The sequence below is a fragment of the Monodelphis domestica genome, chromosome 5, assembly GCF_027887165.1.
Source record: "Monodelphis domestica isolate mMonDom1 chromosome 5, mMonDom1.pri, whole genome shotgun sequence".
Taxonomy (NCBI): Eukaryota; Metazoa; Chordata; class Mammalia; order Didelphimorphia; family Didelphidae; genus Monodelphis; species Monodelphis domestica.
In genome coordinates this window covers 202,648,099-202,675,835 of record NC_077231.1, presented here as the reverse complement: position 1 = coordinate 202,675,835, position 27,737 = coordinate 202,648,099, and the positions used below count along the sequence as shown (strand labels likewise).

The 27,737-nt window shown below is 39.3% G+C and overlaps 1 protein-coding gene across 6 annotated transcripts; it reads left to right on the top strand.

Moving 5' to 3' along the window:
- The first annotated feature begins 37 nt into the window (after window positions 1-37).
- Window positions 38-27,737, top strand: CEP41 (centrosomal protein 41). Of its 6 annotated transcripts, none has more exons than XM_007504325.3 (12): window positions 38-271; window positions 3,433-3,496; window positions 5,472-5,582; window positions 12,138-12,185; window positions 16,631-16,692; window positions 18,386-18,455; window positions 19,374-19,512; window positions 22,278-22,429; window positions 22,853-22,920; window positions 23,896-24,010; window positions 24,424-24,639; window positions 26,897-27,737. In XM_007504325.3, the coding sequence occupies exons 1-12, from the start codon at window positions 239-241 to the stop codon at window positions 26,980-26,982; spliced, it is 1,164 nt and encodes a 387-aa protein (XP_007504387.1). In that variant the 5' UTR covers window positions 38-238; the 3' UTR covers window positions 26,983-27,737. The 6 variants fall into 6 exon arrangements, with proteins under 6 accessions (XP_007504387.1, XP_007504386.1, XP_007504390.1 ...); XM_007504324.3 differs by having other exon boundaries at window positions 39-271; window positions 25,338-27,737; XM_007504328.3 differs by lacking the exon at window positions 26,897-27,737 and adding an exon at window positions 24,761-25,288 and having other exon boundaries at window positions 39-271.

The window sequence follows — 27,737 nt, the reverse complement described above, 5'->3', positions numbered from 1 at the left end:
GTGGCGTCTCGTGTTGCCCCTAACAACCATTGAGCTGCATCTCGGGCAGAGCGGACCGCACGCTTAGGCGGGAGTAAGAGACACCGCTGTTGGTCCGCGGGTGGATTCGGACCAATCAGAAGAGAGGTCATTGGAAGGCCGGTAGAGGAGGTTGGAAGTAGGAAGAGGAAAGTAGAGGCGGTAGAGGGGGAGGAGTCGCTAGCCGGAGGAACCTGGAGAGTCAGTCCGTTAGAGGAAGATGTCTTCCCGAGGACACATTGGAGATCCTGAGGTAAGGGGGAGCCTTGTTGGAAGTTGGAAGGGCCTGCGGCTTGCGGGCCGGGAGCAAGTTCCACGTGGGTTCCTGGGGACTTCCGTCTCTTGCTCGGCTGGGTTTTTCCTAAGAACCTGGATGATGCGGAGTGCCGAGCCCTGAATCCCTGCGGGCTGGGGGGCGAGGGACACTAATCCTGAGGGGGAAGGAGAAGGAAGAAAGGAGAGGGAGGGAAAGCGAGGGCAGAGACGGAGAGAGGGGTAGCTTGGGCGAGGGAGGGAGGCAACTCCATTTAATTCATCAAACCTTAGAAGACAAAGACAAACGAACTAGACTACTAGGGGAACTCACCTTCTATTGGGCCGGGGATGGGGGACGTGGAGGGGGCGGAACAAAATCCAGACAATAAATGCAAAAACAAAAAAAGGATCGAAGTCTTTTAGGGCTGCTCTTAATCTCTTGTGAGGTCAGGAATGCCTCCAGATAAGTCTGATAACGGTTGAGTTGACCCTGGAATGGAGCTGGGGATTGAAAATTTTGGGAGTAAAATGGGAATGCATCCCAGGCAGGGGCCAGCCTCGGATGCACCTTGCTAGGAGAGGAAATAGGAGATGGAATGTTGGGTACTAAGAGCAGCAAAGGAGCCCCATTGGGCCGGAATGCCAGAGTGCTTGAAAGAAGGGAGTAAAGTGAAAGGTGGATGGATGACTGAGAACCAGTGGAGTGGATTGGAGAGATGACTGGCATAGTTCAGACTTGTTCCTTGAGGGTTATAGGCTGCTAGGGTCTGAGGATTAGGGAGAGGAGAAACTGGAGAGGCTTCGAGAACACTTAGGAGGTTTTTTGCAAAAGGTACCCCAGGGGGGTAGTGCTGAGGACAAGGTTGAGCTTAGGAGGACTTAGGTTAGGGTTTCTCCAGATGGAGCAGGAGAGACATCACCAAAGAGCTCTAGTGGGGTAGTCCCAAACATTGGAAATGATGATAATCTTGTCCAGAAAACAGAAAGTACTCCTTTACCTTTTACATTGCCAGAGACTGAGAACTTTCCTTTTTGAAGATGGTATGACAGATGATTGATTTAGAGCAGGCTGCCTTTAACTTCATATTTTAGGATACTCTACGTAGAATTTTTTTTTAATGTAAAAGTGGATCCAATTTTAAATTAGTTCAGAAATTGCCTTCTTTTGTGGATTCTGTCCAAATATGAGAAAAGTAGGTGAAAAACATTGAGCAAGAAGGAAGATGTGGTGGTTCAATGGGGATATGATTGGGGATGTAAACTCTAAATGATCTCTCTTGCAAATATTAATAATAAGGAAATAGATCTTGATCAATCATACATGTAAAACTCAGTGGAATTGCTCCTTGGCTGTGGGAGGAGGGGAGGGAAAGAACATGAATCATTTAACCATGGGAAAATATTCTAGATTAATTAATTAAATAAACTTAATACAATTTTAAAAAAGAAGGAAGCTGTGGTTAAAATTTGTGGAAATGTAAATGTTTCAAAGTATTTTAAAATGAGCAAATCCCAGTGGTCCTGTACGGAATGCATCATGTAAGTCAATTACCAAATCCTGTCTTCTAATGTTTGACTCTTCTTTCCTGTTCCTGCTTTACTATCTTACTCCAGAATCTTTTTAACAGGTCCTGAACTATTACAGTGGACTTATTGGTCTCCCTTGGCTGAGCTACTCCCTTCACCAGTTTTATCTTCTTAAAACACTACTTTGATTATTTGACTCCCTAATTCAAAAACCTTCAACTGATTGCAACAGAATAAAATCCAAACCCCTTAGCCTTACATTTAAGACTCTGCACAACTTTGACCATTTTCAGGCTCTTATTTTTTCTCAAACCAGCTTTTCGTTTCAGCCAAACTAACTTAAGCCTCCAGACGTGGCTTGCAAAATTGTCCCTTCTCTCATCTGCTCACTGTAGCCAGAATGTGGCACATTGAAATATGGTACCTCTCCTACTCCTTTCTTCCAAATGAAATTCCATCCTATAAAATTTAGTACAGATGCCATTCATCCTTATCTAGGAAACCTCCTTGATTATGTGCTAAAAATGATCTCTACTGCCTCTGAATCTTATGTATATAAAGCAAATTACTATTTGATTGATTTGTTAATAACTAGGATGAAGAAGGGAAAGTTTCATGAAGTAGAGGAGATAATAATTGAGTTAGACTTTAAAAGATGAGTAGGAAACAGGAAATGAAATAGAGTAGCTGGTTCAGTGGATAGAGAGCCAGTTCAGGAGATGTGGCAAAGGATTTTAATTTTATTTAGGGGCATTGGGGAGCTACTAAAAATTCTTCAATAGAGGATAACTCTACCAGATCTGTGCATAAGAAAAATTATTATGGTAGCACTGTGATGTTCAAAGGAGGTAGAGAGCACTTTGGTTAGGTTTGATGTAGGCAAGATTTCATAAAAGTGGTATTATTTGAGCTGAGCAATTAGAAGATACATAGGATATGCAGAGGTGACTAGAAGATACTGTTTTATCTTTTCTGTTAAATTGAAAGACTGGATTAGGGGTCCTGGGCAAGTCACTTAGTGTACCAGACAACTCTCTAAACCAAAGTATTCTTGACCTTTTTTGGGGTCTTGAGTTCCTTGGACATTCTGATGAATCTTTTGGACCCATTCCTAGAATACTGTTTTTAAGTTAATAAAATGCATAGGATTACAATGGAAACCAGTTTTATTGAAATAACAATTATCAAAATGTCTTATTTTTTAAAAATGCAAAAAATTTCATAGATCTTAGATTAAGAATCTCTGCTCTACAGCTCCTAGAGCATAAGGCATTTGATGATGTACATTGGTAAAAGGAACTTTCTCATCAGGACTTCCCTATAATAATGGAATCACAGGTCTGGGCATAGGAAGTAATGGGAAAAGAGAAAAAGAAGCATTGCATTTTAAGGGAAGTATATGGATTTCTTATCACCTTAACACTCATTTTTTATCCTGCAAAGCTATACATAGTCATTCTTTTCAGTGTCCTTGTAATAACTATACCAGTCATATTCTTCAGTGTCTTCTGCCATATATGACCTACCTGCCCAAAATCTTATCTGCTATTTCCTTAATGTTTTCTTCTTCAACTTTCCTGCCACCCTTATTTTTCCATTAGTCCAATTAATGTGGCTTTTCTTTTCTTCCAGTTTCTGACCAAAAGGATTCCACAGAACCCAAAGTATCAGCATGTCAAGACTAGACTTGACACTGGTGAGTAGGGATTAGATCTTTGGAACAGTCATAGTCAAGTTAGTAAATTTGTTTAATAGCAAGCTTATCTGAACAACTAATTATTGACAGAAGCTAGTGAATTGTACATAACTAGCACATGCCACAGTTAGAACTTTCTGACTGAGTCTTTCCAAAATCTGATCCAGGATTGATGTTTTTGTGGGATTGGAATTTCCTTATTTTCAAACGTTACTTATTAGGCAAATTATACCTACTTCATTCTCCCCCACAAAGTAGATGTAGGGATAGTGCTTATGTTAGTGATTGAGGGATGGAGAAACTGAGGCATCAAGAAGTTTCATGCTGTGCTCAGTAAGTTAAAGAGCTAAAAACATCAACATTTCTGCTACATATTTAATATATTCCCTTAATTGGAAACACTGTGGTAAAAAAATTTTACTTTTCAGTCATTTGAGTCTCTGCTGCTGCTTAAAAGTATTCCATGCTATTACCATATTAATTTTTCAAATAAGATGATTTTTCTTTAATGCATCATGGTCACAGTGCAAGCTGAACACCCCCTATTAACTGGGATTCCTTCCCAGCAGTCATCTTCTCCTGTGACTGAAGAAGAACAGTCACATGGAATGCAGGTATTTGCTTAAATCTTTTTGTGCAGTGCAGTTTGTCTCTTCTTCATCCTGCTCAATTATGTACATAGGTAATCATTTAAACAGACTTAAATATTTAAATAGGACACATTGCTGCAACTTAGTTTCTGCCTTTAACCAAGAAATTTGGGACTGTTAAATATTCACCTGTACAAAATCCCGGATTGATGGAGAGATGAACAACATCCCTGCTTCGAAAGAACTGAAAAGTTGGGGAGGGGAAGTGACTTACTTGAAGTGTCCCCATAGGGAATCTTATAAAAAGGAGATAATACAAGCAATTTCAGGCAGTGTCCCAAGAATTCTGACTCCAGGTTCAATATACTAACTAGTAGTCAGGGCTTTCTCTGCTGTTATCTCCTTAATCTTACTTCTATCACCAAACACTATCTGCTACACTCTATCTCCACCTGTCTCCCTATGAGTTACAACTGAGCTGCACTTCTGAAATAAAATTTTCTGTGAGGTGTACACCTGATTGAGAAAATTTCATTTTCTCTGGGATACAACAAAATAATAGAATTCTGTGCATCCAAAATTTTAAAAATTGAGGTTAATTTCAGATGGATTTTTTTTCTTCCATTTCAAGGCCATATATTTTCAAAGTTTTTCTTTTCCCTGAAAAAAGTCTCAGAATTATGATTTCTAGTGGAAGAAATTTCCTTCTCGCCTCCTCAAATCAAGGCAAAAATTTAACCCCTTAACAATGTTTGTGAAATTCTTGGTTTATTTTTTGTAAAGATGATGCTCAGGGTTTTAGATATTTTTGGAATACATGTTAAACCCCTACATCCTTCCACATGATGATCTTTCTAATAAATTATCTTTTTTTTTAAACCTTCTGTCTTAGAATCAATACTGAGTATCATTCCCAAGGCAGAAGAACAGTAAGGGCTAGGCAGTTGGGGTTAAGTGACTTGTCTGGGATCACACAGCTAGTAGGAAGTATTTGAGACCAGATTTGAACCCAGACCTGGTTCTCTATACTGTGAGCCATCTAGCTGCTCCATAATTGTCTTTTAACTAACTTGATTATAGTTTGAGGGAAGCAGATATAACTATTTGCTTAAAATTCAAGTTTTGAACTTTTAAAAAAATCAATTAGATTAGAATGTTTTTACTTTAGTTTGAGTTCTTTTATTGCTCTTTGAATTTTGTGCCACATTGGAGTATGGGCTTTGCATATAACAGAGTGACCTGGCAACTCCAGTTGTGAATAGGTTTAACTCTATAGTGTTTTAGAGGGCTCTGCAGTCAGAGCAGTAGAAATAAATACAAGGCTTAATGAGCATTTCTAAATCCCAGGCTAAATAGATGGGTCTTCAATTTTTTCTTACAAACAGTGGGCGATTCAGAGTTAAACTCAAGAGGTTATGAATTCCATGATGTCATCTCCTGTCTTCAACAAAATTATCCACCTTTGAAATCTTCAAAGACCTCAGTCTTCCTCCTGGGTAAAGATTTCTTTTTTCCTTTGTAAGAAATTTCTGAGTCTGCAGTTCACTGGAACTCATACTGGTTTGCAAATAAGTCCAGAAATCTTAGAATTATTTTGAAACATCAAATTTCCTTTTTTTCTTATGTACTTCATAAGTCATATCACTAACTTAACAGTGTGATGTAGAGAGCATCATTAATTGGATTCAGTCCCCAGTGAAATTTCTTGTGTGTTATTCAATTACCCTAATAGTGTTCTCATGTTTTTCCCTAATTATTTTTCATGGATTCCTACTCTGGCCAAGCAACAGCCTGATAATTCATTCATGTGGTTTTAGTCACCTTTATCTTTTTCTAATTTAGAATTTTTCTGCTTTCTGTTGTCTTCCTTATTCAATACCATACTTCCTTTATCCCCTACACTGTCTTCTCCTTTGTTCCAATATCTGCTAACTGGAGTTGATGAAGGAGAACTGTTCTTCCTTTCCCTCCAAAACAGAGTAATTCTTTGCAGAGAAGAGAAGTTGAGGATTATAGATATTTCTTAGCAACTGGATTTATGCCTTTTTAAGGAAAAAAAAAACAAAAAATCTTTACTTTCCATCTTAGACTTACTACTGGGTATTGGTTCCAAGGCAGAAGAGAGGGAAGGGCTAGGCAACAGGATTTGCATGAGTTGCCCAGGGTCACACAGCTAGGAAGTGTCTGACGCCAGATTTGGACCCAGGACCTCCTGTCTCTAAGCCTAGCTTTCAGTCTACTGAGCCACCCCGATGCCCCCCTGGCTTTGTGCCTTATAAAACACTACCCAGGTTAGGACTTCACTGCCTAATATGCTTCCTTATCTTAGCAAAATATAAATGAAATTCAAATTATAGGAAATAACACTGAAAAATATCTAAATTAAGTGAGTTATTCTGACAAGATATATCTAATAAATGAGACCATGCTGGCCTGATTGAAGAAATAAGAGATATTTCTACTGATTTTAATTTAGAATTTTGGTTATTTGCTTTATCTTCCCTTTAATTATTAATTTCTTAAATTGAGAAATAATAAGATTCTAATAAGATAAGGAAGCATTTTAGACAGTGAACTCTTAACTTGGGTAGTGTTTTATAAGGCACAAAGCCAGGGGGCATCGAGGTGGCTCAGTGGACTGAAACCAGACTTAGAGACAGGAGGTCCTGGGTCCAAATCTGGCTTGAGAAAGGTCCTTGGACTAGGAGTCAGAATACCTGTTGGTCTTAACCTTGTCAGTAACTCACTCTGACTGTGAGCAAGGTCTTAGTTCCCTCTTCTGAAAATTGAGGGAGCTGTGTCAAATGAATGACTCTTAAGGGCCCTCTCAGCTGTAAATTCAATAATTATTTGATTCTCTGTTTAATCTAATTTGCTTTAGAGTCCAGTTACAGAATTTAGCATGTTCAGAAATGTCATAAATATACACAATTTTCAAAAATAACCCTTTAATATATTAAAACCCAAGTTCAGGTACCTTGTAAATTAGGTTGTATTTTATTTTTGTTTTCTTGCATTACTAAAGGAATTATTGACTTAATTTTAAAAATAACAATTTGTTTATAAAGTGCTTTCATTATAACAACTCTATGAAGTGTTGATAGCGAAAGTATTGTTATCCATCTCCATTTTACAAATGAGGAAACTGGTTCATAGAGGTTGCCTTTGCCAACAAAACACACAGCTACTTTGAGACCCATCTAATTCTGATTCCCTATCCAGGCCTCTTTGAATTATACTTTATTGTCTCTATAGTGAAATTCGTCCACTGAACAGATATTCGTTCCATCATCCAATAGATACTCAGTTAAATGCTTATTGTAGGAGGGGCACTGGACTTGAATTGGATAAGATACCTTATCATGGAACCTAAAGTCTAGGAGAGAAAATGTGCCAGTTACATAAAAATTATAAGGAAGTTGATAAGAAAGTTCTAAGTACCATATGAGGTCTGAATGAAGACAGACAGCTTGAGGAAGGATCTGGGAAATCTTCATGAAGGAAGGAGATGGCATTTTAGCTGAACCTTGAAAGATGGTTAGACTTTTCAAAAGTGAAGTAGAGATCACAGAGGCCATTTTAGTTGTAGGAAATTGCTGAAGTGTGCAAGTCAGGGGAATAGTTTGCCTGGAAGGTAGAGCCTTAATGTGAGATAAGACTGGGAATATAGAGGGATGCCATATGGTGGAAGGCCTAAATACTAAGCTCAGGAGCTTGTCGGATTGGCAGTAGGGAACCTTCAGAAAGTTTTGAGCAAAGGAATACAGTGACTCATATTTAGTAGAAGAAAGATCAGGCATTGATGTGAATGATTTAGTTATGTGGGCTTTTTTAAGGGGAGGGTGGAAAAGATGAGGAAAAGTATAGAGGAGGCCCGAGGACCAATCAGAAGGCTATTGCAAGAGTCCAGATGGGTAGCAGTACTGTACCTGGGTAGGAATGAATTATGGGGCCAGTGTGCATATTTGAAATCTGTCACCAAGCCAGAATGTGCAAGATTTGATAACTGGTTATAGAAGGTGAGGAATAAGAAAAGCAGAAGATACCGTTAAGGCTTTAAACAAGTATGACTACTCCTACTCCTGACTAAAATATTGTTGACAGAAGTAGCTTTGTTTTCAATCCCATTGACTTGAATGGTCCAGGTAGGCCTTTGGAAATGATGGCCTAGAGCTCTGGAGATAAACATTTGGAAGTCACCTGTGTAGAGATTAAGTTGAAGCTTTTGAGAGAGAATGAGAGTGCCAAGGGAAAGGCTTATAGAAAGAGAAGAGAGATGAGGACAGAGCCTTGGGGAACACATAAGCATTCAAGGAGAGGAAAGCCTGCCCCCTGTTATGTGCAAAGCCCTCCTTGTAGACCCTGGAGGGAATTCAAAGCTGTATGAAATGTGGTCTTGTCTTTCCAACAATTACTCCAGTAAGGAAGATGACATACCTGTTTTAGAGACAGAAATGCTGTAGGTGTTCAGAAAAGGAAGCAATCACTTCCATCTGGGGAGTCTTAAGAAAGGCATCTTAAATAACAGTGGAGCATTCTAGAACTGATGAACAAAACTTCAGCCAGAGGGAGGTATTTCTATAGAAGGGCAATAGGAGATTCATTCAAAAGATACATAGGGGTTAGTGTGGAAGCCTAGAAGGTCAGGATGGACAGGTTTGGGCTTTTTACACTAGACAATAAAGAACCTGTGGCAGAGTTTTGAATGATGGGCTTGAAATAGGACCAAAGTGTGATTCTAGGAAGATTAATCTAATGATGGTGTGAAGAAGAGGGGATTCAAGGGAGGAGCCAAGAGACATAAAGACCAGTTAGGAAGAGCTGGCATCATACTGGTCTAGCCATGAGGTAAAAGTGGGGCCTCAAGTAGGGTGGCCATACTAAATAGAATTTAAAATTCAGCTTAGATATAGGCTTTTAGGAACACATCTTTCCCATAAGATAAGGCAGACAACTATAAATATAAAATGGTTCCTACTGCCAGTTTCATTAATGGAAAGTACTGGTGGTAAAGCTATGCCCTGAATCATCAGCAGAGCCTGAATGGGACAGGCTGGTGGGCTGTGATCCTACATCCTTTCAGGAAGACCAGAGTCATACTTTTAGATTATGTTGGTGTAAGTACTTCTGCCTAACCTCACTGAGCCTCATTTTCTTTGTAAAATTGGAAGAGAGGATTTAGTAGTTCCCAGAGATCAAATGAGATAAAGCGCTTTGCAACCCTTTAATGTAAACATCAACCTTTGCTGTTATTTAATAGGGTAAAATCAGATTCCTTGCTTAGTTGTATAGTTAATAACAACACACATATATCCCACCTTCCCTTTTTGTCTCTTACTTCAAGTATTGTCTCCGAGAGATTCTGTATCCTTGGGGGAATACTAAACAGTAAAAGCTGTCAAAAGATCAGTTGTCCTAGATTCTGTTTTTGGTTTTGCCAGTGTTTTTTTAAAAGCTTTGAAAGGTTCCACTTCTCTTCTAGCTTTGACTTGTGTAAAATAACAGAACAACTCTAACCTAACTCACAGGGTTGTTGTGAGGTTGTCACAAATGATTGTAAAAATATTTTGTAGAATATGAAGTGCTCTGTAAATAAATGTTCTGTGTAAACTGTTTAACAATGTTATAATAAAATTAATAAACATAACATGGATATAAAACATTTTGTATGTGGAAAATGCTTTATGATTTGTGTCATGGAAAGCATTATTTTTGATAATAAAGACTGTATGTGATCATATCTTCTGTTGTTTTCTTTCTGCTATGTGCCCTGGGGAGCTTAGAGTGGCCCTCACCCATTGCTGTGAGGTAATAACACTTACACAGCTGCCTCACAAACACATCACGCACATTTTCAAAATTGCATGTGTAAGACACAACTTTTTTACAAAGGTATTCTCTATTTAGAGACAATATATTTTAGGGAGCCAGATTAGAAACTCTTTTCACCATGTGAACCTCAGGGAGCCAATGAATACTTCTGCCTCCTGGTGCCTCAGTTTCCCCATTTTGATTTATTAAGTAAAAAAAGCCTAGAACTGTAAACATTTCACTTCAGAGCAGAACAATATGGGATATAGAAGTACAAATGACTAAAAATCACTCTTTAAACATTAGGATAATAGGCCTGGCCAATATGGTGCTGTGCAAACTACTTTGGATTGAGGACTCAGAACCTTCTTTCAAAACCTTGCTCTGCCTCTTAAACTGCCAACCCATATGACTTTGGGGAGGTCATTTAATTTTCCTAGACCTCAGTTCATTTGCAAAATGAAGGGGTTGGAAAATTAGACCTCTGAGATCCCAGTCCTAAATTTATGATCCTAAAAGAAATAGAAATGCAATTAAAAAAAACAGCATTTTCCCCAACATTGTAGAAGTTAGTCTAACTCACCTTTGCTCTCACTGAAGTATTTTTTTAGTATATTCCTGGTATAAAAGACCCAGAGAAGACCAGAGTTCATTCTAGGTCTGTGTTCTAATGTTGCCTGTTCTTGGATGGACTCTTAAAGAAAAAAGATCAGGGAACCACTAGAACTGGATGGTGTCTAAGGATCTTTAGAGTAGAAATTCGTTAAGTCCAGGCCAAACTTTCCAAGGTTGCTTTCAACTGAAACCAAGCCTATGATCTATCTACTAGCCTAAACTAAACCTGCCCTGGGTACCAGGACTGGCAGGGGGATATGGCTTAGTGTTAGTTAACATGTGTAGTAAAATTTAATTTTAGGTTAGATTTTATGAAGTAAAGATAGAAAAAAGTATTAATGATAACTGAAATAGAAGACTTACATATGTATTTAATGAATCTCCTGAATTTCAAAGCAAAAATTATTTCTGTGCCTTTGACCCAAACCTGCGAAGAACTAATTTAGAGTGATTCTTGAGCTGTTTAAGTTACTACCATCTTAGAGAGTTATTTTTTCTACATTTGGCCTGGTTAGTCTCCAAAAAGTTTGAGTACAAAGTATCCTCAGGTAAACTATAAAAGTGAAAAAAATCAAAAGCATTTCTCCTTTCCAGTAGCAATAAATACTGGAAAATTGCATCTGATGGAGGCCAAAGCATCATCCATTTACTAGAGTGATCCTGGCTGGCCTACTTTTAATATTTGAAAACTTCCCAAACCATCTTGGCTAGCATTCCCCTCCTGCTGTAGATCCAAGAGTCTTTACAATATGAGAACTGGATGTGATCCACTGTAGTGGTGAACCTTGTTCTTTCCTAGAAAATCCAGTCCTCTATGTCTTGACAAGACTGTGTATGATTCAGGTTGCCACATCAGCCTGACTCCTGGGGAAAAGAAGAAAATATGCAGGCCCAGAAGAGCTTCCAAGAAGGCTGGATAGCCATGCAGACACCACTCTGGGCATCCAAAGAATAATAATGACTTGTCCTCTTTTCTAAGCATGTATTTCCCTAGAGAATGATTACAGAGGAATAGGCAACTTGGACTTATGTTGTCCCTTATATGGAGTAGTCCCAAGTGAGGAAACTCCTCTGCCTAATCAGGTTGGCACCTTCTTTTCCACTTGTAGTCTTAGTTGCTTCGAGCCCTGAGAGGCTTTTAATTGACTTGCCTAGGGAGGGTCACAAAGCCAGTATGTGTCAGAAGTAGGACTCAAATCTAACCAGGTCTTCCTGGCATCAAGGTGTACTCTATCCATTATGTTATGCTGCCTTTCTACGATGTGATAAAAGGGAAGAATTAACTTTAAATTGGGGGGGGAAGGGAGGGAGAAAATTGCCTAGATAGATAGTGTCTTCAAACTAGTGTATGGAGATAACTCTAGGGCTTCTAAATATTCATAGGTTGTATACCTATAGCCTAAGCTAGATTTTTCTAAAACATTCCTCCACCTTTTAAGGAACAGAATAGTCCACAAGAAAAAAAAATTTTTTTTTTTACCTAGTTGAGCAAATTTGTCAATTATCCAGAATTCCATTGATAGTTGAGAAGTCTTAAGAGCAGTTTTGTTTTTCTCCCTTGTTCCAGTGTTTCACTCATTTTCTTCCATTAAAAATCATCTAAAATCTTTATTCTCTTTTTATAGGTAATAGTATGACGAAATACACCGAGAAACTAGAAGAGATTAAAAAAAGTAAGTAACACTGAAGTTTTGGGGAAATCAAAATTTTATAGTAGCCCAATAGTTTCTGAAGTCCTTACTACTGTGGTTCTATTCTGTGAATATTCATTTATTCAAGGCTTGTGTGTGTGTGCCAGAGAGAGAGTGGAGAGAGAGAGAGAATGCAGAGCCTGGGAATCAGAGATCTCTGGCAGGGACCCCAGCACATTGGAAGCTCTTGCAGGGAACGAGGACAACTTGGAGACTTTGTCTTCAACCTTTCTGCTGTAGTCATTGCTCAATGACCAAGCTACACCGATCTGATTATCCTGAATAAAACGTCAGCCCATAAAATTGGGACTTGCCAGCTCAGTCCCACTGGTCTTTTTTAATTCTTTAGGGGGAAGTTAATGTTGAGAAATAAGTTATGGGCTGATGGAATGAGCTCCATAGTAATGAAGTCAAGGTACTGATTTCAGGACTGCCTCAGCAGCTTTGAGCAAATTGTTTAATTCTCTCCTCTCTGTTTTCTCCATATTTCAGAAAGGAACAATAATCCTTTATGTGATTTTTTTGAGCCTGACAAACCATAAATTAGACAATGTGGCTGAAGTGCTTTGAAATCCTTTAAGAGATTATCATCTGCTTTTAATTCTGTTCTGCACCTGGCTTTCCTTTGAGAACACGTCTACCTCCTGTGTTTTTGTTGTTTTTTTTAAATTGGGCAAAGACAAAATGCTGTCGTGTATATTGAATGTGATTGTAATTTTTTATACTGAGTACAAACTGTTATAAAATTGGATGCACCAAGATCATAGTTAACACCGAAGGGGGCTGGGATCAGGATCCTGTGGCCTCTCAACATAGTGTTAGTCATTCCCAGGTGGAAACACTGAAATGTTTATAGTGTAGAAGGATAGGCAGCAAAAAAACAGCAGAGAGATGCCTTGAAAGAAAATCCCAACTGATTTCTTGATGGTAGTTCTGGCCTTGGCCCTGACTAGACATCTTCATTCTTGATAGGGAAAAAAAAAAAGATTATACTACTTCTACCCAAGAAACTTGTCCAGTCAGGGCATATTTTTCTCTAGACAAAAACGTCTAGATTTAAAAGCTCTGTTTCTGCGTCTTGTGAACCACCAGGAGACTTGGACACATCAGGCACTAGATGTGGAGTTGAAAGAAACTTGATTTGCCCCTTCTGCTTTGCTTGTGAAGTGGGAAGGACTTGAGTCACAGGTTCTGAGTTTGAATCCCAGCTTTGCCTTTTATGACTCATGTGAGCTTGGTCATACAAGTTAAATGACTTATCTGAACCTTAGTTTCTTCCTCTGTATAAAGAAGGGATTGGACCAATTAACTTCTAAGGTTCCTTCCAGCTTTGTGTCCTATGTATATCCTCCTGAGAACTAGCAACAGGACAAACTGAAAAATTCGGGTTTTTGTCAACCTCCCCCTAGTTTTCGCTTTCTACTTACTTAGATATTATCATTATTGTCACTGAAATTTATTGTGTACAATACAAAATTTTTGTTTTCCCTGCATTTCTCCCCTTTTCCACTTTGGGAGGGGAGGGACTTCTTAATGTTAATTTAAAATTTTTTTTAAAATTTTATTAATTTTGGCACAATTATTTTTAAATATTTTTACTTTCCATAAATTGCCTGAAAGGCAAGCATTTTTATAGTTTTTGTTTCCAGTCAACTTCTTTTAGGGGCTATTGTTAAGACCGGCATTTAAAAGAATGCCCTTTATAAGAACATCTTGAATGATTAAATTTTTCAAAATCATCTTTACTCACCCTTGTTTCCTTGTGGTCGTTTCTGGTTCAGCTGGTGAGATTTTTAAAAAGTTGATCAGTGTCTGTATTGACTTGCCGTCTCTTATTCTCTGGTCTATTGGAAGTACTTCACTGTAGACTTTGTGGAGAAGATACTTAAATCCATATCAGAACCTTCATAGAATTTTTACTTGTCTTAATGTCTTACATCCCTGTAAAAATAACGTCTTCATTATGTTACTACAGCATTGTTTTCTTTTGCAACAACATTTTAAATGGAAATTATATCCCCAAAAGAAATACCTTTGGAACCCAGCATTCGAAGATACTTCCTTCGCTTTTCCTCATTAGAGTTATGGGGTTTCTTTTTCGCTAGACAGGAGGTAAATATGCCCTTGTTCCATAGCACTCCGTGCCGATTACCTGACTAGAATTACTTTAAAATCTGTTTTTGGAACGAAGTCTAGGAAGATGTTTCCTTCACTTTCCCCTTTTAGAGCTGAAGATTTTCTTTTGAGTAGAAAGGGAGGAGAATATTACCCTGTTTTCACAACACCGAGCTAATCATTTGACTCAGATTACTTGAAATGCCACATCTTTCTGTGGCTATCTTGACCACAAACCTTGTTCTGTTGCTTCCTTTGATTTCAGCCTTCCACTGTAAGTCTAATTTTAATTTCCCTTTCCTAATAGTCAACTCACATTGAGCCCTCCAAGCACAGAAAACGCTTTGTCATCTGAATATACTTTCTACTGTACCTGGGTAAAATAAGGACTTTGTGCCTATTGGCTGTTTATAAAGCCTACCCTTGATTTCTCATGGATAGATGACACTGGTTGGATACCACCTGAAACACCCCAGACAATCAATTCCCTGTACTTCCAGTAACTTGAGAGTGCTAGACTTAGAATGCAAACTTACTGGAAAATCAAAACGTGATACATTATCTAAAAGTGGGATCATCTGTCTTCAACAGGGAGTTTTGAGAGAAGCCACAGTAGCAGCAGGTCCATTTTTAAAGCTGTGTTCACTCTTGGAAGGACGAACTGATAGAGCTTTCCAAGTTATAATTTAAAAAAAATTTTTTTTAATTTACTGTAAATACTTAAGCTTGATCTTATATCTCTGAGTAATAATGTCAGAAAGTCCAAATGGCGGGTGTCCTTCTAAACCAGAACCAGGTATGTGGTCAGCCTGCATTAAGTTGTATGGGTTGGGTTTTTTTCAGTACTTTTGACTAGAAGAGTGCAAATGGGTTTTATTAATCTTTAATTTTCTGGGGTTCCTACCAAACATTAAAGGATAAATGTCAGAATCTGTTTATTTCTTGATTATAACAATCACCATTTCACTTAGAGGAAATGAAATTTCCATTTTTTGTCCTGTGAATATAGAATGTGAATGATAGTGAAGGAAGCATTTCAAAACCATGTCACCATGCTGAAAGAGCATTACTGATGCCACAGTGCAACCTGATTTAAAGCTCCGGTGACTTTGACTTTGTCTAGGTTGATTTCAGTAGTAAGTTATTGTAAATTTTAGACTTGTCTCAATGACAAAGGCAAAGCCATTGGGGATGGATTAATAGAATGCTGTGTTTGGTAAGTTTTTTTGGTTGTGTTTTTTTTTTAAAGAGTCCCAGCCTTCTGGATCTACATACTAGCAAGAATTAGGGGTTTGTATCCAAGTCATTTCATCAAGAAGGGGGAATTACACCTTAATTTTTATCCTATTGTGTGGGAAACTTTGTTGCAGGTATAATACTCCTTTAAGATGCCTTAGAGCCAGGGAACTCTAGTTTTTAATAAGAAAATTTTTTTCTTATTTCTAATAAGAAATAGTCTTGAGATTTTAGTAGAAATCTAATTGTCAATATAATTTCCTGGTTGTTGGTCTTAGAACTTCTATCTAAGGTAGGTATTCTATCTTTCTTACTGTTCAACTAAAATTAACTTCCTACACAATAGTGACTATGTCTGTGCTAGGTTTTCAGAACATCCCCAAGAAGCATCAGTAATCCCAGATGTATAATCTTAAACATGTTTAATACTTTGTTACTAGATGCCTTGGGTTTATGCTCCATTTGTGTTCCAGTTAAGAACTGCAATTGTTCAACTGATCTTGAACAATTCTCCAATCTTGTCTAAAGAGTTATAATGGCAAATGCAAAAAAATCAAGAAAGGGGAAGAGTTTAATGTTTAAAATTTGCAAGGATGGCCATGACCATCACAGAAGTCCCAAAGGAGTTTGCTTTTCATCCTACCAACATAAATTTATGTGTAGTATGCTATATTTCCTGTGATGGAGTTAAGATGTGGTTGATTTGATTTAATGAAACTACAAGCACATAAACCTTTGAGTTATAACTTGCTGAGCTCGAAACTATAAAGAGACCTCTGAGTTTGTATTGATGCCTCATTTATGGTTCTTAAGTGGTATTAGAGAGAAGGGAAATTGATAGTGGCAAAGCACCAATTGCTGCTTTATAACACCCTACATTTTACCCTATCTCATGGGCAGACTTTGCACTCATAAGCTCTTGGCTGTTTAATTTAAATTATCCCTTTATAAGCTCATTTTTGTTTCATAAAGACTGAGAAACAATATTGTGTATATCTTGATAGCTGGAAAGAATTGACTTAGCCAGTGAAGGGCAAAGTAATACTCAAACAATACTTGTCATTTTTGTTTTGCAGATTATAGATACAAAAAAGATGAGCTTTTCAAGAGGCTGAAAGTTACAACTTTTGCCCAGTTGGTAAGTTTGGTTATCTTTTGTTGGATTTTAAAACCACCAGTTTGTACAATGCCATGTAATGAATTTTCAGATTTGGAATCTAATACTTGAAAACTGATTTCTTCCATTGATTCTTATTCCTTGTCTCAGACTGACTCATTTTACATATTGTGTGTGCAATTTTATCTTTCCGCTTGGTATCTTGTCATGCTTTCTACTTTGAAAGTGGCCTTATTCAGAAGTGGAGGTTTTCGTTTTTCTTGTACGTTAAGAGTTAATAGTTAAAATGTAAGTCTGCCCTGACTGATTTCAGACACACTGGTGTCAAACTCATAGTAACAGGGACCACCAATCCATTTATATGGATCCCTGCATATTGAATTAGTTTTAAAATGTAATGTTATCTATGTTTTATTGTATCTATTTATTTTGTCAAATCATTCCCATTTACATTTTAATCTGGTTTGGGCCATGCTTGGCCTGTTTGATGCTTTTGATTTAAGGCATTTGTTTTGCTGAATCAAAATGAGCCAGATGATCTCTGAAGGCCCTTTCCTTTGTTGTCCTTGATTTCATGTCTATTTTTTATTCTTTATTGTACCATGAGAAAGTTTTGCCACAAGTCACATGCTTTATGACTCAACTCTTCCATACAAAATGGAGGTGAATCAGCCTTCTGAGTCAGAAAACAGAAATCACATATATATCTATATGGATTGTTAGGTCCATTAAGCTAGGGTCTGAAGTGTTTTGAGATCTTTGATTGAAAGCTAAATATGAAAATAAGTAGTATTGTATAATTACACTTCTTCTAGTGCCATATTTTAATTATATTTACTGAATGCGACCTGACATGCCATTGCAAATACTATTATGTTAGGGTCGAAACCCAAAGGACAATATAGTTTCAAAACTGCTTACATACTTGTGCTATGGAATCAGTTCCTTTGGTCTTTCAAGTTTATTATGGAATGTTTGAATTAATCATACTGATGTGTGATTCATTAAGTGCTAGGTTCTTCTAGAGATCAAAAGGCAATGATGTAACAGTTCCTACTCTCTAGGAGCTTATGTTATATTGGGGAAGCAGCCTGTGAATATATGAGTATGTGCAAAATATAAGTAAATACAAGGTCATTTTGGAGGAAATCAGGAAGGATTCCATGTAGGAGGTGATGTTTGAACTGAGCCTTGGATTAAGGTCAGGATAGCTTACAAGGTAAAGATGAGGAAGGAAGTACATTTCAGGCCAGGGGTGAAGGTGAGGGAGAAACCTTGGGAAAGGTATAAAAGCGGGAGATGGAACATTATGTAAGAAAAGTCCAGTTTGCCTGGGTCACAGATTGTGGAAAAGAGTAAAGTGTATGCCATTTGTCTTAGAAAAGCAGGCTGGAGACAAGTTGTGAAGGACTTTAAATTCCAAACAGACATTTATATTTGAATCTATAGGCAATAGGGAACTCCAAGAGCATGGTCAGACTTCTGGGTTTCATTCCAGGAGAAGTATTTGAAGTATAATAACCACCCCTACAACCTCAGGAGGGAACAAAAAACACTAACTTGAGAATTTAGGATTGAGTCTCAGCCTAAAGATCTGTAGGTCTTTTTTTTTTTTAACAAGGAAGATGCTTTAATGTCAGAGCCTTTCTCTGCCTGCTCTGAAAAATCCATTTAAGTCTGTCTGATGGACTTCTGCATTTCATTCTTCTTCTAGGTCATCCAAGTTGCTTCTCTGTCTGATCAACCACTGGAAGTGACAGCCGAAGAGATTCAAAGGCTAGAAGGTAAAGACTGGCCATTAAGGCAATAGGAAAAAGCCCCACTGATCTGCCCATGACTCTCTGTTGTAATAATACCATTAGGGATTCTGGGCCAAGGACATGCTTGTTCATAACAGGAACTCCTCTTACCCTTATAGAAATGCTGTAGAGGAACTTCACAATCCTTTCTAAATGCCTTTTAAAAATCCCTGCACCTTTGCACTTTTATGAGGTTTGCCCCCTTAGAATATTTAGTTATTGTCTAGATTTTTCCCTCAAATGAAGAATAAAGAATAAAAGCCATCCATGGTCTCCATATAAAAGTGACCTTGAGGAATCGACATTTTTCCTTTGTGTCCTGGAGCTACTGCTTTATTTCTGAGAGCATGGGTAGTTGTTAAAGACCAGTGTAGGCCAGGAAATCAACTCTGGATTTCAAGACAAATAGGGAGCTGATAGCGAATGGCAGGTTTGTTCATCTCCCTCTCTTATTTCCCTGGAAAAAGCTAAAGAGAATCCAAAGAAGGTGGAAATTCATCTCTGAATAAGTGGGTGTTATGCACTCTAAAGAAATAAAAACTACTTTTTTAGTCTAGGTAGGTAATGATGGAGGTCCTCATGCACGTGACCCCTCCTTTTAATCCTGTTACATCAGCACCCCCAATTTGGGTTTTGAAGTTCAGCATTAAGATTACAGCCCAAGAACATTGGGGCACTTCTGTTTCCTTTTAGGAAATAAAGATGTCTGTGAAAACAGTGTGTTAGGAAGTAGGACACCGTGATGTAGGAGTCCTGGCAGTTTGGTATAAAATACTGACTCCATCCAGAAGGGGCTGTTTCCCTGGCTTTGAGTGCCTGGGAAAGGGCAGTCTGGGTGTGTGCTATGGAGGGGGTCAGGAGCCTGCCTCTGGCTGCCTTGATTACCTTCATTCTTCTCCCCAGATCATAATACAGCGCTTGCCATTCCTGATGCTGATGACAAGATCAACGGGAAAGGTAGTCCCACTGAGAAGCCGCCCAGCCCCATCCAGTTCATCAGCAATGCTGGGGCCGGAGAAGGCTGCCGGTCCACACTGCAGAGGTACCTGCCTCCCTCCTGCTGCTCCTGGGCCTTGGCACACAGCTCTAGCAGTCATCCCACTTCCCCCAGCACATGTCTGATCAGAATGTGAATCAGGACAGCCCGTGGCTTTCCTGCTTCAGATAACTAGCCCATAGATGTGGCCTCTTATCACATGCAGAAAAATTCAGTTCTGTAGCCTGTGATCCATTCATTCCAGAAGCTGCTTGGCTTGGCCTTCCTAGTCTGTCTTGATTCATGCCAGGTGGAGCAGTAAAGAGGTTTTGGGCCTGGAGATACTTCCCAAGTGTCCAGAGTTCAAATCTAGCCTCAGATACTGACTCTATGTGACCCTGGGCAAGTCATTATACCTCTGTCTGCCTCGGTTTTCTCAGCTATAAAATGAGCAGGGTAAAAAGGGCACCTGCTCTCATAGGATCAAATGAAATAATATTTATAAAGCCCTTTGCACAGTGCCCAGCACATAGCAGGTGCATGCTTCTTTCCTTCCTGTGACATGGCCACCTTACATCTGGCCACATGAGTCCTAAATGGGCTCCACGTGTTCAACATATCATTGGAATAGTCAAATTCGCCCCTAGCCTTAGATAAACAATAAAAATGCATTTCCTGAGGACAGTGGCTCTGTTGTGTTGTCTCAGGATCTCAGGACTAAGAATCGTTTTCATTGAAGTCACTCTGGTGTAATAGGAAAGGTCCCTGCTCCTTCAAGAGCCCAAAGAACTGTTCTAATCCTGGTTCGACCACTTTCTAGCTGTGGGACCTGGAACCTTATTGGAGCCGCTTCCTCTGAAAATTCTGAATCAGAGCTTCCTGCCCCATCCGCCAGGCTGCTGGGGCCATCGCACAAATCTCACAAGGTAGCATGTGGAAGGGCCACGAAGCCTGAATGTCAGACGAGTGAGAGCCAGGCTTAGTGTTACTGGTATTATTGCTGCTGCTGCCACTTCTGCCATGGTTATAAGCACAAATCCTGAATTAGAGACAGTATAAAGCCCTCAGGCTTCCAGTGTTCTCTTTTGGTTCAACAAAGGTCTAAGGTGGAGCTACTAGATGGTCTTTAAGTTTATTAGATTTTGGTGAGAAACTTGTTTCAATAGGATGAGACAGGAACTATGGATAAGTGATATTTCTATGGTTCTGTCATTATTCTTGTTCGTTTGCCTAGCATCACAGAATAATAAAGTTAGGACTTGGAAAGGATGTCAGACATCAAGTCCAATCCCATCCTTTTACAGATGAGGTCTCTGTGGCAAGCGGAGGGGAAGAGACTTCCCCAGGGTCACCAAGCTAGGAAGGGTCTAAGCCAGAATTTGATTCTCTGTCTTCCTGAGTCTGAGTCCAGCCCCCTAACTAACACCCCACTGCTTCATCAAGGAAAGGATCGTCCTCGTCCTCATTATTGGTCCTTTTACTTTCCTAGTCATTAGATGCTACCATTGTATCTAGTATTGACATGAACACTGATTCATGTTACCTGCAAGACAGATTCAAAGACCATCAGGGGGAGTTTCTTCCCAGGACATAGTGACTTTGTGAGTTAGCCTAAAAATGGAATTGAGAGGTCCTGAACTCTCATCCTAGTTCTTCTGGGATTCACAAGTACCTTATACTTTGGGGGTTTCAGTTTAAATGTGATTATATTTGTAAAGCACTTTGTAGATCAAAAACATACTTTGTCAATACTAGCCATCATTTATCTATGTGATAAAAATAAGTAGGAAGGAAGGAAACAAGCAATGATTAAGCAAGCACCTACTATGTGGTAGGAACCATGTTAAGGGCTTTTTGCAAATCATTTGATGCTAACAACAACCCTGCAAGGTAGGTGCTATCCTCATCTCTATTTTACAGTTGGGGAAACTGAGGCAGATGTTAAGTGACTTGCCCATGGTCTCACAACTCATTAGTATCTAAGGACAGATTTGAACTCTGGTCTTCCTGACTCCAGGCCTAGTGTTCTATCTACTGTGCCACCTAGTTGTGTCTTAAGTAGAAACATCTGTAACAAATATTTAGCGAGTCCATGCACATAAATATCTAAGTTAAGCTATTATTATTAATATCTGCAGGACTTTAAAGCCTTCATGAAGTTTGTGAAGATGAGTCTTCCTGCCACTCATGTAGATTTTATTCCCCGTGTGCTTTAGATGTGAGATTTCACCACTTGCCCTCTTGAAAATTACTCATCCTTGATGACTAAACTTTGAAGGACAGAGGCTGTTCCTCTTGTGAGAGTGAGGCACAGAGCTCAGCAATCCCCTTTCCAGCTTGCTTCCCTGGCAAACTCCTCCAGAGCCCAGTCTCGTTCCTGTGCTCTGATGGGGTGTCCACGCAGGACCTTTGTAAGGGATGATATTACCCAAAACAAAAACAGAAGAGCTGTTCTGTGTTTTTATTTTTCCTTCCCCCACAACTCTCCTCGTCCTGGTCACTGCCTTTCATGACCCCTTCAGCATTCCACCGGAGTCATGGTTCCCCTTTCTGCCTCTCAATAGCGCCCTTGTTGCCTTGTTGGTAGCTTGTGCCCCTCAGGCTCTGTTCCCTCCCTTCATTCTTTAAAGGGGAGCACTGCCACACAGATGCCCATTCTTCTTTGTGTTGCTATTGAGGACAGCAGGGACGAAAGGATGGGAATCTTCAGTCTCCTTTTCCCCCACCTGAGGCACTCCATATTCCCATTTCCCTCTGCTAACGGGGCACATTGGAGACTTGAGCAGACAACGACTCCCTGGTGGTTACCGGCCTGTTTTTTCTCTCCTCAGCGTCATCAGCGGTGTTGGAGAACTGGACCTAGACAAAGAGTCACTGAAGAAAACGGAGCCCAACACTAAAGATAAGCCTTATCCCGATTGTCCCTTCCTGCTGCTAGATGTCCGAGATAAAGATTCTTACAATCAGTGCCATATTGTTGGAGGTATGAAAGAGAAAGTCATCTGGTGGGTGACATGGGCTGGGGATGGATCTGGTTGTTAATGTTAAAGCAGTTGACAAGCCATGAAATGCCCCTCACTCGGCAGCTAAGAAAATCACATCTTGGGAAATAGCACATAAGGAAATCTATGATTCGTTTTTCCATATGGTCCAAAGAGGGAGGAGCTTGTGCATGGGGATCTTTTTTTTTTTTCTTTTATAAGATTAGGCCACTACTGAAGAAGTTCCAGAATTTGCTTGTTGTGTTCCTTTCCCTAAAGAGTTTTGGGTCCATTACTTACTAATTTGGAATAGACATTTATTCTATTTCTCATTTTAATTTTAAGCTGCTATTAGGTGACAGCTGGGTCTAAGCTGTGATCAGATGAATACTAACCTCCTAAACCTTTTCTCCTTTTCATTACAGCTTACAGTTATCCAATTGCCACCTTGTCTAGAACCATGAATCCTTATTCAAATGATATTCTTGAGTATGTATCCTTCAAAGCCTCTTAAGGACCTAGGTGTTAGAAGAAGAAATCATTATTTACATCTAGCCCTTGGTATAGGAGCCGGGAGGGAGAAGTCACTATTGGTATTGATAGAAGAATTTCAGGTCTTATCTGCCACTTTTCAGATTGCAGTCTTCTCAGATTATACTGTGCCAGACAGAAGGGTTTTTCCCCTCTTTAGATTGTGTTCAGAAGAAAATCAGATAGAAACATCTGCTTCAGTCTTAGACAGCCCAGAATGCTTTTCTCAACAATTTCCCTCAGAAAGACAGAAACAGATGTTTTTGAAGGGTACAACCAACTGCTGTGTTGACAGACTGACCCTCACAACCTGTTTGTTTTCTTCAAAAACATTTTTTCTATTCTATATAGCTAGATACTTTCCCATTAGAAGGTTTACCTCCTTAGGAGGCGGAATAGTTTCATTCTTTGTACTCACATCACCAGGGCTTAGCATAGTACCAGATGTTTAATAAATATCTGTTGATTGATTGGTTGATAAAAGAGGAAGTATTGTAAATCTGCCCAAAGCTAATATTAAGTCCCAGCATTAAGTGGAGATTGTGTTATGTTGTACTAAGGTGGTAATTTTACCTCATTTGATAAATAACTCGGAAACACTTCAGAAAAAAGGATGAGTCCTCAGTTCTAGGACCAGCTCAACACTCAGGACTGGTCTTTACTTGTCTTCTTTCCCTGAATGAATTGTCATGACTCAGTAACTTAAAAGAGTTACAACAAATGGGTCTCCAAAGGAAACAGGTTTTTCTGAATGCATTTTTTGAGTGCTCCTGGGTATCTACAGCATTTCCAATGTTCAAATGTTAAGCATTTCCTCTGGTGGATGAGTCATCCTCTTTGATTGGTTTGGTGGGAAGGAGGTCAAGTCAGTTAATTTCCACTTAAAATTAAAACTATCCATAAAGACTGTACAAATCTTAACTAATCTGACTCTTAGAAAAATGCCCATGGCAAGATTATCATTCTCTATGATGATGATGAGAGGCTCGCCAGCCAAGCAGCCACCACCATGTGTGAACGAGGATTTGAGAACCTCTTCATGCTCTCTGGAGGTGAGCACAGTAGTTGTTTTTGAGTTGGGGAGTGGGGTCTTGGGGAGAAGGGATGATTTCTTATTAGGAACTAAAACCAAATAAATATTTGTGCCCATTCCTTCAAAGCCTCTATATTCCCCTTTCCTATAACTCTTGAGAATTGCATTTTCTTATAAGTTTCATTGCTGTGGCCTTGACACACCCAGTAAACAAAAGGCCTGGGACCAGGGGAGGGCAAATTAAAATTCTTCTGAAGGCCACATAGGAATTTAAACTATCTGGTGGTGTTTGATTTGATACTGAAACAGTTGAGAAAGATCACCGGTCTTCACTCATTAGTCTCTACTCTGTGAGACACATAAAGATTCTTCTCAGGACTGATTTGGTGCCCCATGATACAAGTTTTTTTTTTTTTAATGATCTCTACCCAGGTCTGAAAGTTCTAGCCCAGAAATTCCCCGAGGGACTGATTACTGGGTCATTGCCAGTGAACTGCCAACAAGCACCTCCTCCTGGGTCTGCCCGAAAGAGATCCAGCCCCAGAGCGCAGACTCAGTATGCTGAGAACAAATGGAGATTTTCCCCAGAAGATTTAAAAAAGATAGAATATTATCTGGAAGAAGAGCAAGTTCCCCTGGAAACGCCTGGTAAGAAATACATGTGCATACCTACCCCTACACACACATAGCTGGGCTAGGAATGAATTTAAGAGGAATTCTAATCTTACTCATTCCTTTCATTTCATCTTCATATTGTGTTTTTTTCTAGAGTAACTGGGATTCTTCTCTTTTTGCTCTTCAGAATTGAATATGACTTTAAAATAAAAAAAGTCTGGTCTCTTCTAGAATGCATAGGTTCTTATAATATTTGGGGGTGGGACAAGGTTCAGGAAAAGTGGTACCAGGAAGGTAGAATCAGCACTGAACTCAGGAAGGCAAGGGGAGAATGGACATCTGAAGCAAGAGTAAGCATCTCCTAAGATCATGCAGCCAGCTTTGAGAGGAGCCCTAGATCCTCTAGTTCAAAACTTTCTTTTGACATAAATCCTCTAAGCATGGCTTGAGTTGAGTTGAAAAGACAAAATGGCCTTCTCTTGTCTTTTTTGGGTGGGTTTTAACTTCATCTTATTTCTAACAAACAGTACTTCTTCATTAGAGCACTCTCCATAGATCCTCTTATTGCCTTGTCTTTTCTTAGTCTCTTTTCTCCTTTCCTTTGGGAGTGAGTGAAAAATGGTCATGGAGCCCCAATCCCATGGGTCAGACCTCGTTAGCCTAAAAGTCTACACAGGACGTTGTGCACAGAATCAGGCTTTCAGCCGTGGCCTCTTCCTTCTTCTTTCCAGGCCGATTGAGCCGTGGCAACTCCTCTGTAAGGGATCCCAAGTTCACAGGTGGCAATTCCTCTGGACGGGATACCAAGGTTCCAAGCATCCGCAACAATCAGAGCCTGCCTACTGGAAACAGTGTCAGCAACCTGAACCCCCGTTCACTTAGTAGTGGCTACCTTCAGTGCAAACCCTGGAAGTAGAGACCTTGTCAAATAAATTATTTCCCATTTATGGGAATCCTTAAGCACTTCCCAAGTTGGTAATTTTCAGAAACTTCTTCAGTGGACAGACAATAACACAGGGAGGACTGTTAACAAATGTCCCTCACAGAAAATAAGAGATGCATGACAGGCTCTAGTCTCTTCCCTGCCGTTTACAGAGTATTGAAGTCATCAACTCCAATAGGAAAATAACTCTCTTTAGTGTCTTTTGGCTTGGGTGTGTTCCAGTGTTTCTTTGTATCCCCATTTTTTCCCTTGTACTGTAAATACTTCATTTATGTCTGCTGGTTGGTTTCTCCCAACTCTATTCTCTTGCCATTTACTGTTTTTGATTTTATGAAGGAATCTTCAACCATGCTTTCAAGATGACTTCGTTAGGAGTTGTCCCAGGAGCTTCCAGTGATTCTTAGAATCCATCCTGCCAGCCATCTCCACCCCAAACAGTGACCCACTTCCTTGCAAGCTCCCTTCCCAGACCAGGATGCAAGTCCTGCCAAGGATAATGGGGGCTGGTGGCCATGGGTGTCGATCTGCCCAACAGCTTGAGGGCTAGTGGAGTAGCCCCTTAGACCTTCCTATTAAGGCTTCTCTGTTCACTACATTTTGCTGGAGTGGGCAGTGGTAATGGTGCTTGCTTGCCATAGCACAGACAAGTTGTTACTGTGTGAGAACTGAAATGGTTGATCAGGTTTAAATGGTAGCTGCCTACTCGATTCACCCTTGTTAGTGTAGTTGGAAATGTGGCTACTTGAAGTCATCCCCATTCTTCCCTGCACTGGGACTTCTGGCTGAGGAGGGGTGGCTTATATTTCTTTGTCAGAGCCTTTAGCTTCTATTGGTCCTTGCTTGCATCCTGCTTCCTGCCTCAAACATACAGTATTAGCTGAATTGTGTCATCTGTCCAATTCCTTCCTTATTTCTCATTGCTGGCATGGAGCTCTGACTTTGAAGTTATGAGAGTATTGGTTCTGGCTTAGGCTGGAATTTTAATTCACTGTTAACTGCATCGTTAGGTGGCCGACTTACCAATTCGGTTTAGACTTTGGGTAAAAGAGAGGGATCCTGAAATGTTTATGGCCTGTAACTTAAAGTTCTGATAGAGAAATGATTGTCACAGCTGTGTGCTTTCTCAAAGTCCAAATGAAAAATTCTCTTCTCTGCCTCACTTTGGTTGTTTGGGTTTTGTTTTGTTTTCCTCTCTTCACAATCAAGTTCCCCGGGGGACACAGCATTTGTAAGAAGATCAAATGAAAAGTTAATATTTCAGAGAGGCTTGTGATAAAACAGCTCTGAATTAGGGTCTGCTAAAATGTAGCCTTTTGTTTTCATTTCCTAAATGTAGCATTTTCCTAGGTTTAGGAATCCGGAAAATCCAAGATACTATGAAGAAGGCAGGCCAAGAGAGGCTTCAAAAAAAAGGTCAAGAATTGTCTTATTAAAATTCAGCCAATATTTTGCTAGAAACTTATTGCCCAAGATCCTCGGTCAGCTTTTCAGCTGATGCCAAAATACTACAGTATTTATTTCTTCTGTTAAGGTATAGATAAAAGAGCTTTTTTTCCCCACCCACCCTACATACTCTTGAGAAAATCAACTTACCGCAAGCATTGATAATATTTTCAGCCATTTGACATAATTTTTAAGAAAAAAAATTACTTTGCTACAGAGCAAAGCACTCACTACTCTTCCACTTGAGAATAGCCAGTCAGGAGTTCTACTGACCTTCCTGCCCCCATTTTGAAAGTCAATCAATGTACTCCCATCCCCATTTTGCTCTTTGTACCCCTTTGCTGTCATGACCATATATGACACTAGATTGCTAGAGACTTTATTATCTGTACATATTTTATAGTAGGTTTAACTGAACCTTTTAGACTTGCTGCATGTTTTAAATTTCAGAAATATTTACAGAGTTGAATGTATTTTATAAATATTTTTGCATAGGTGTAATAGTACTCTGGTCCTATTGGTAGGGCTTTTAAACTAAGTGGGCCTCAAAAGATCTGTGCTAATTTTACACCTTAAATGTTACTGTCAGACATTCCAGATAAATTTTCATTTTATGTTCCATCTGGTTCTTAATGTTTTCCCTTTTATAATTTCCTCATTAGTTTACTGGTGTGCTGTGTTCAGTTGATCAGTGATACTCTGTGTGATTAAGACTGTTGGAAGATTAAAGTATAATGCACAGTGA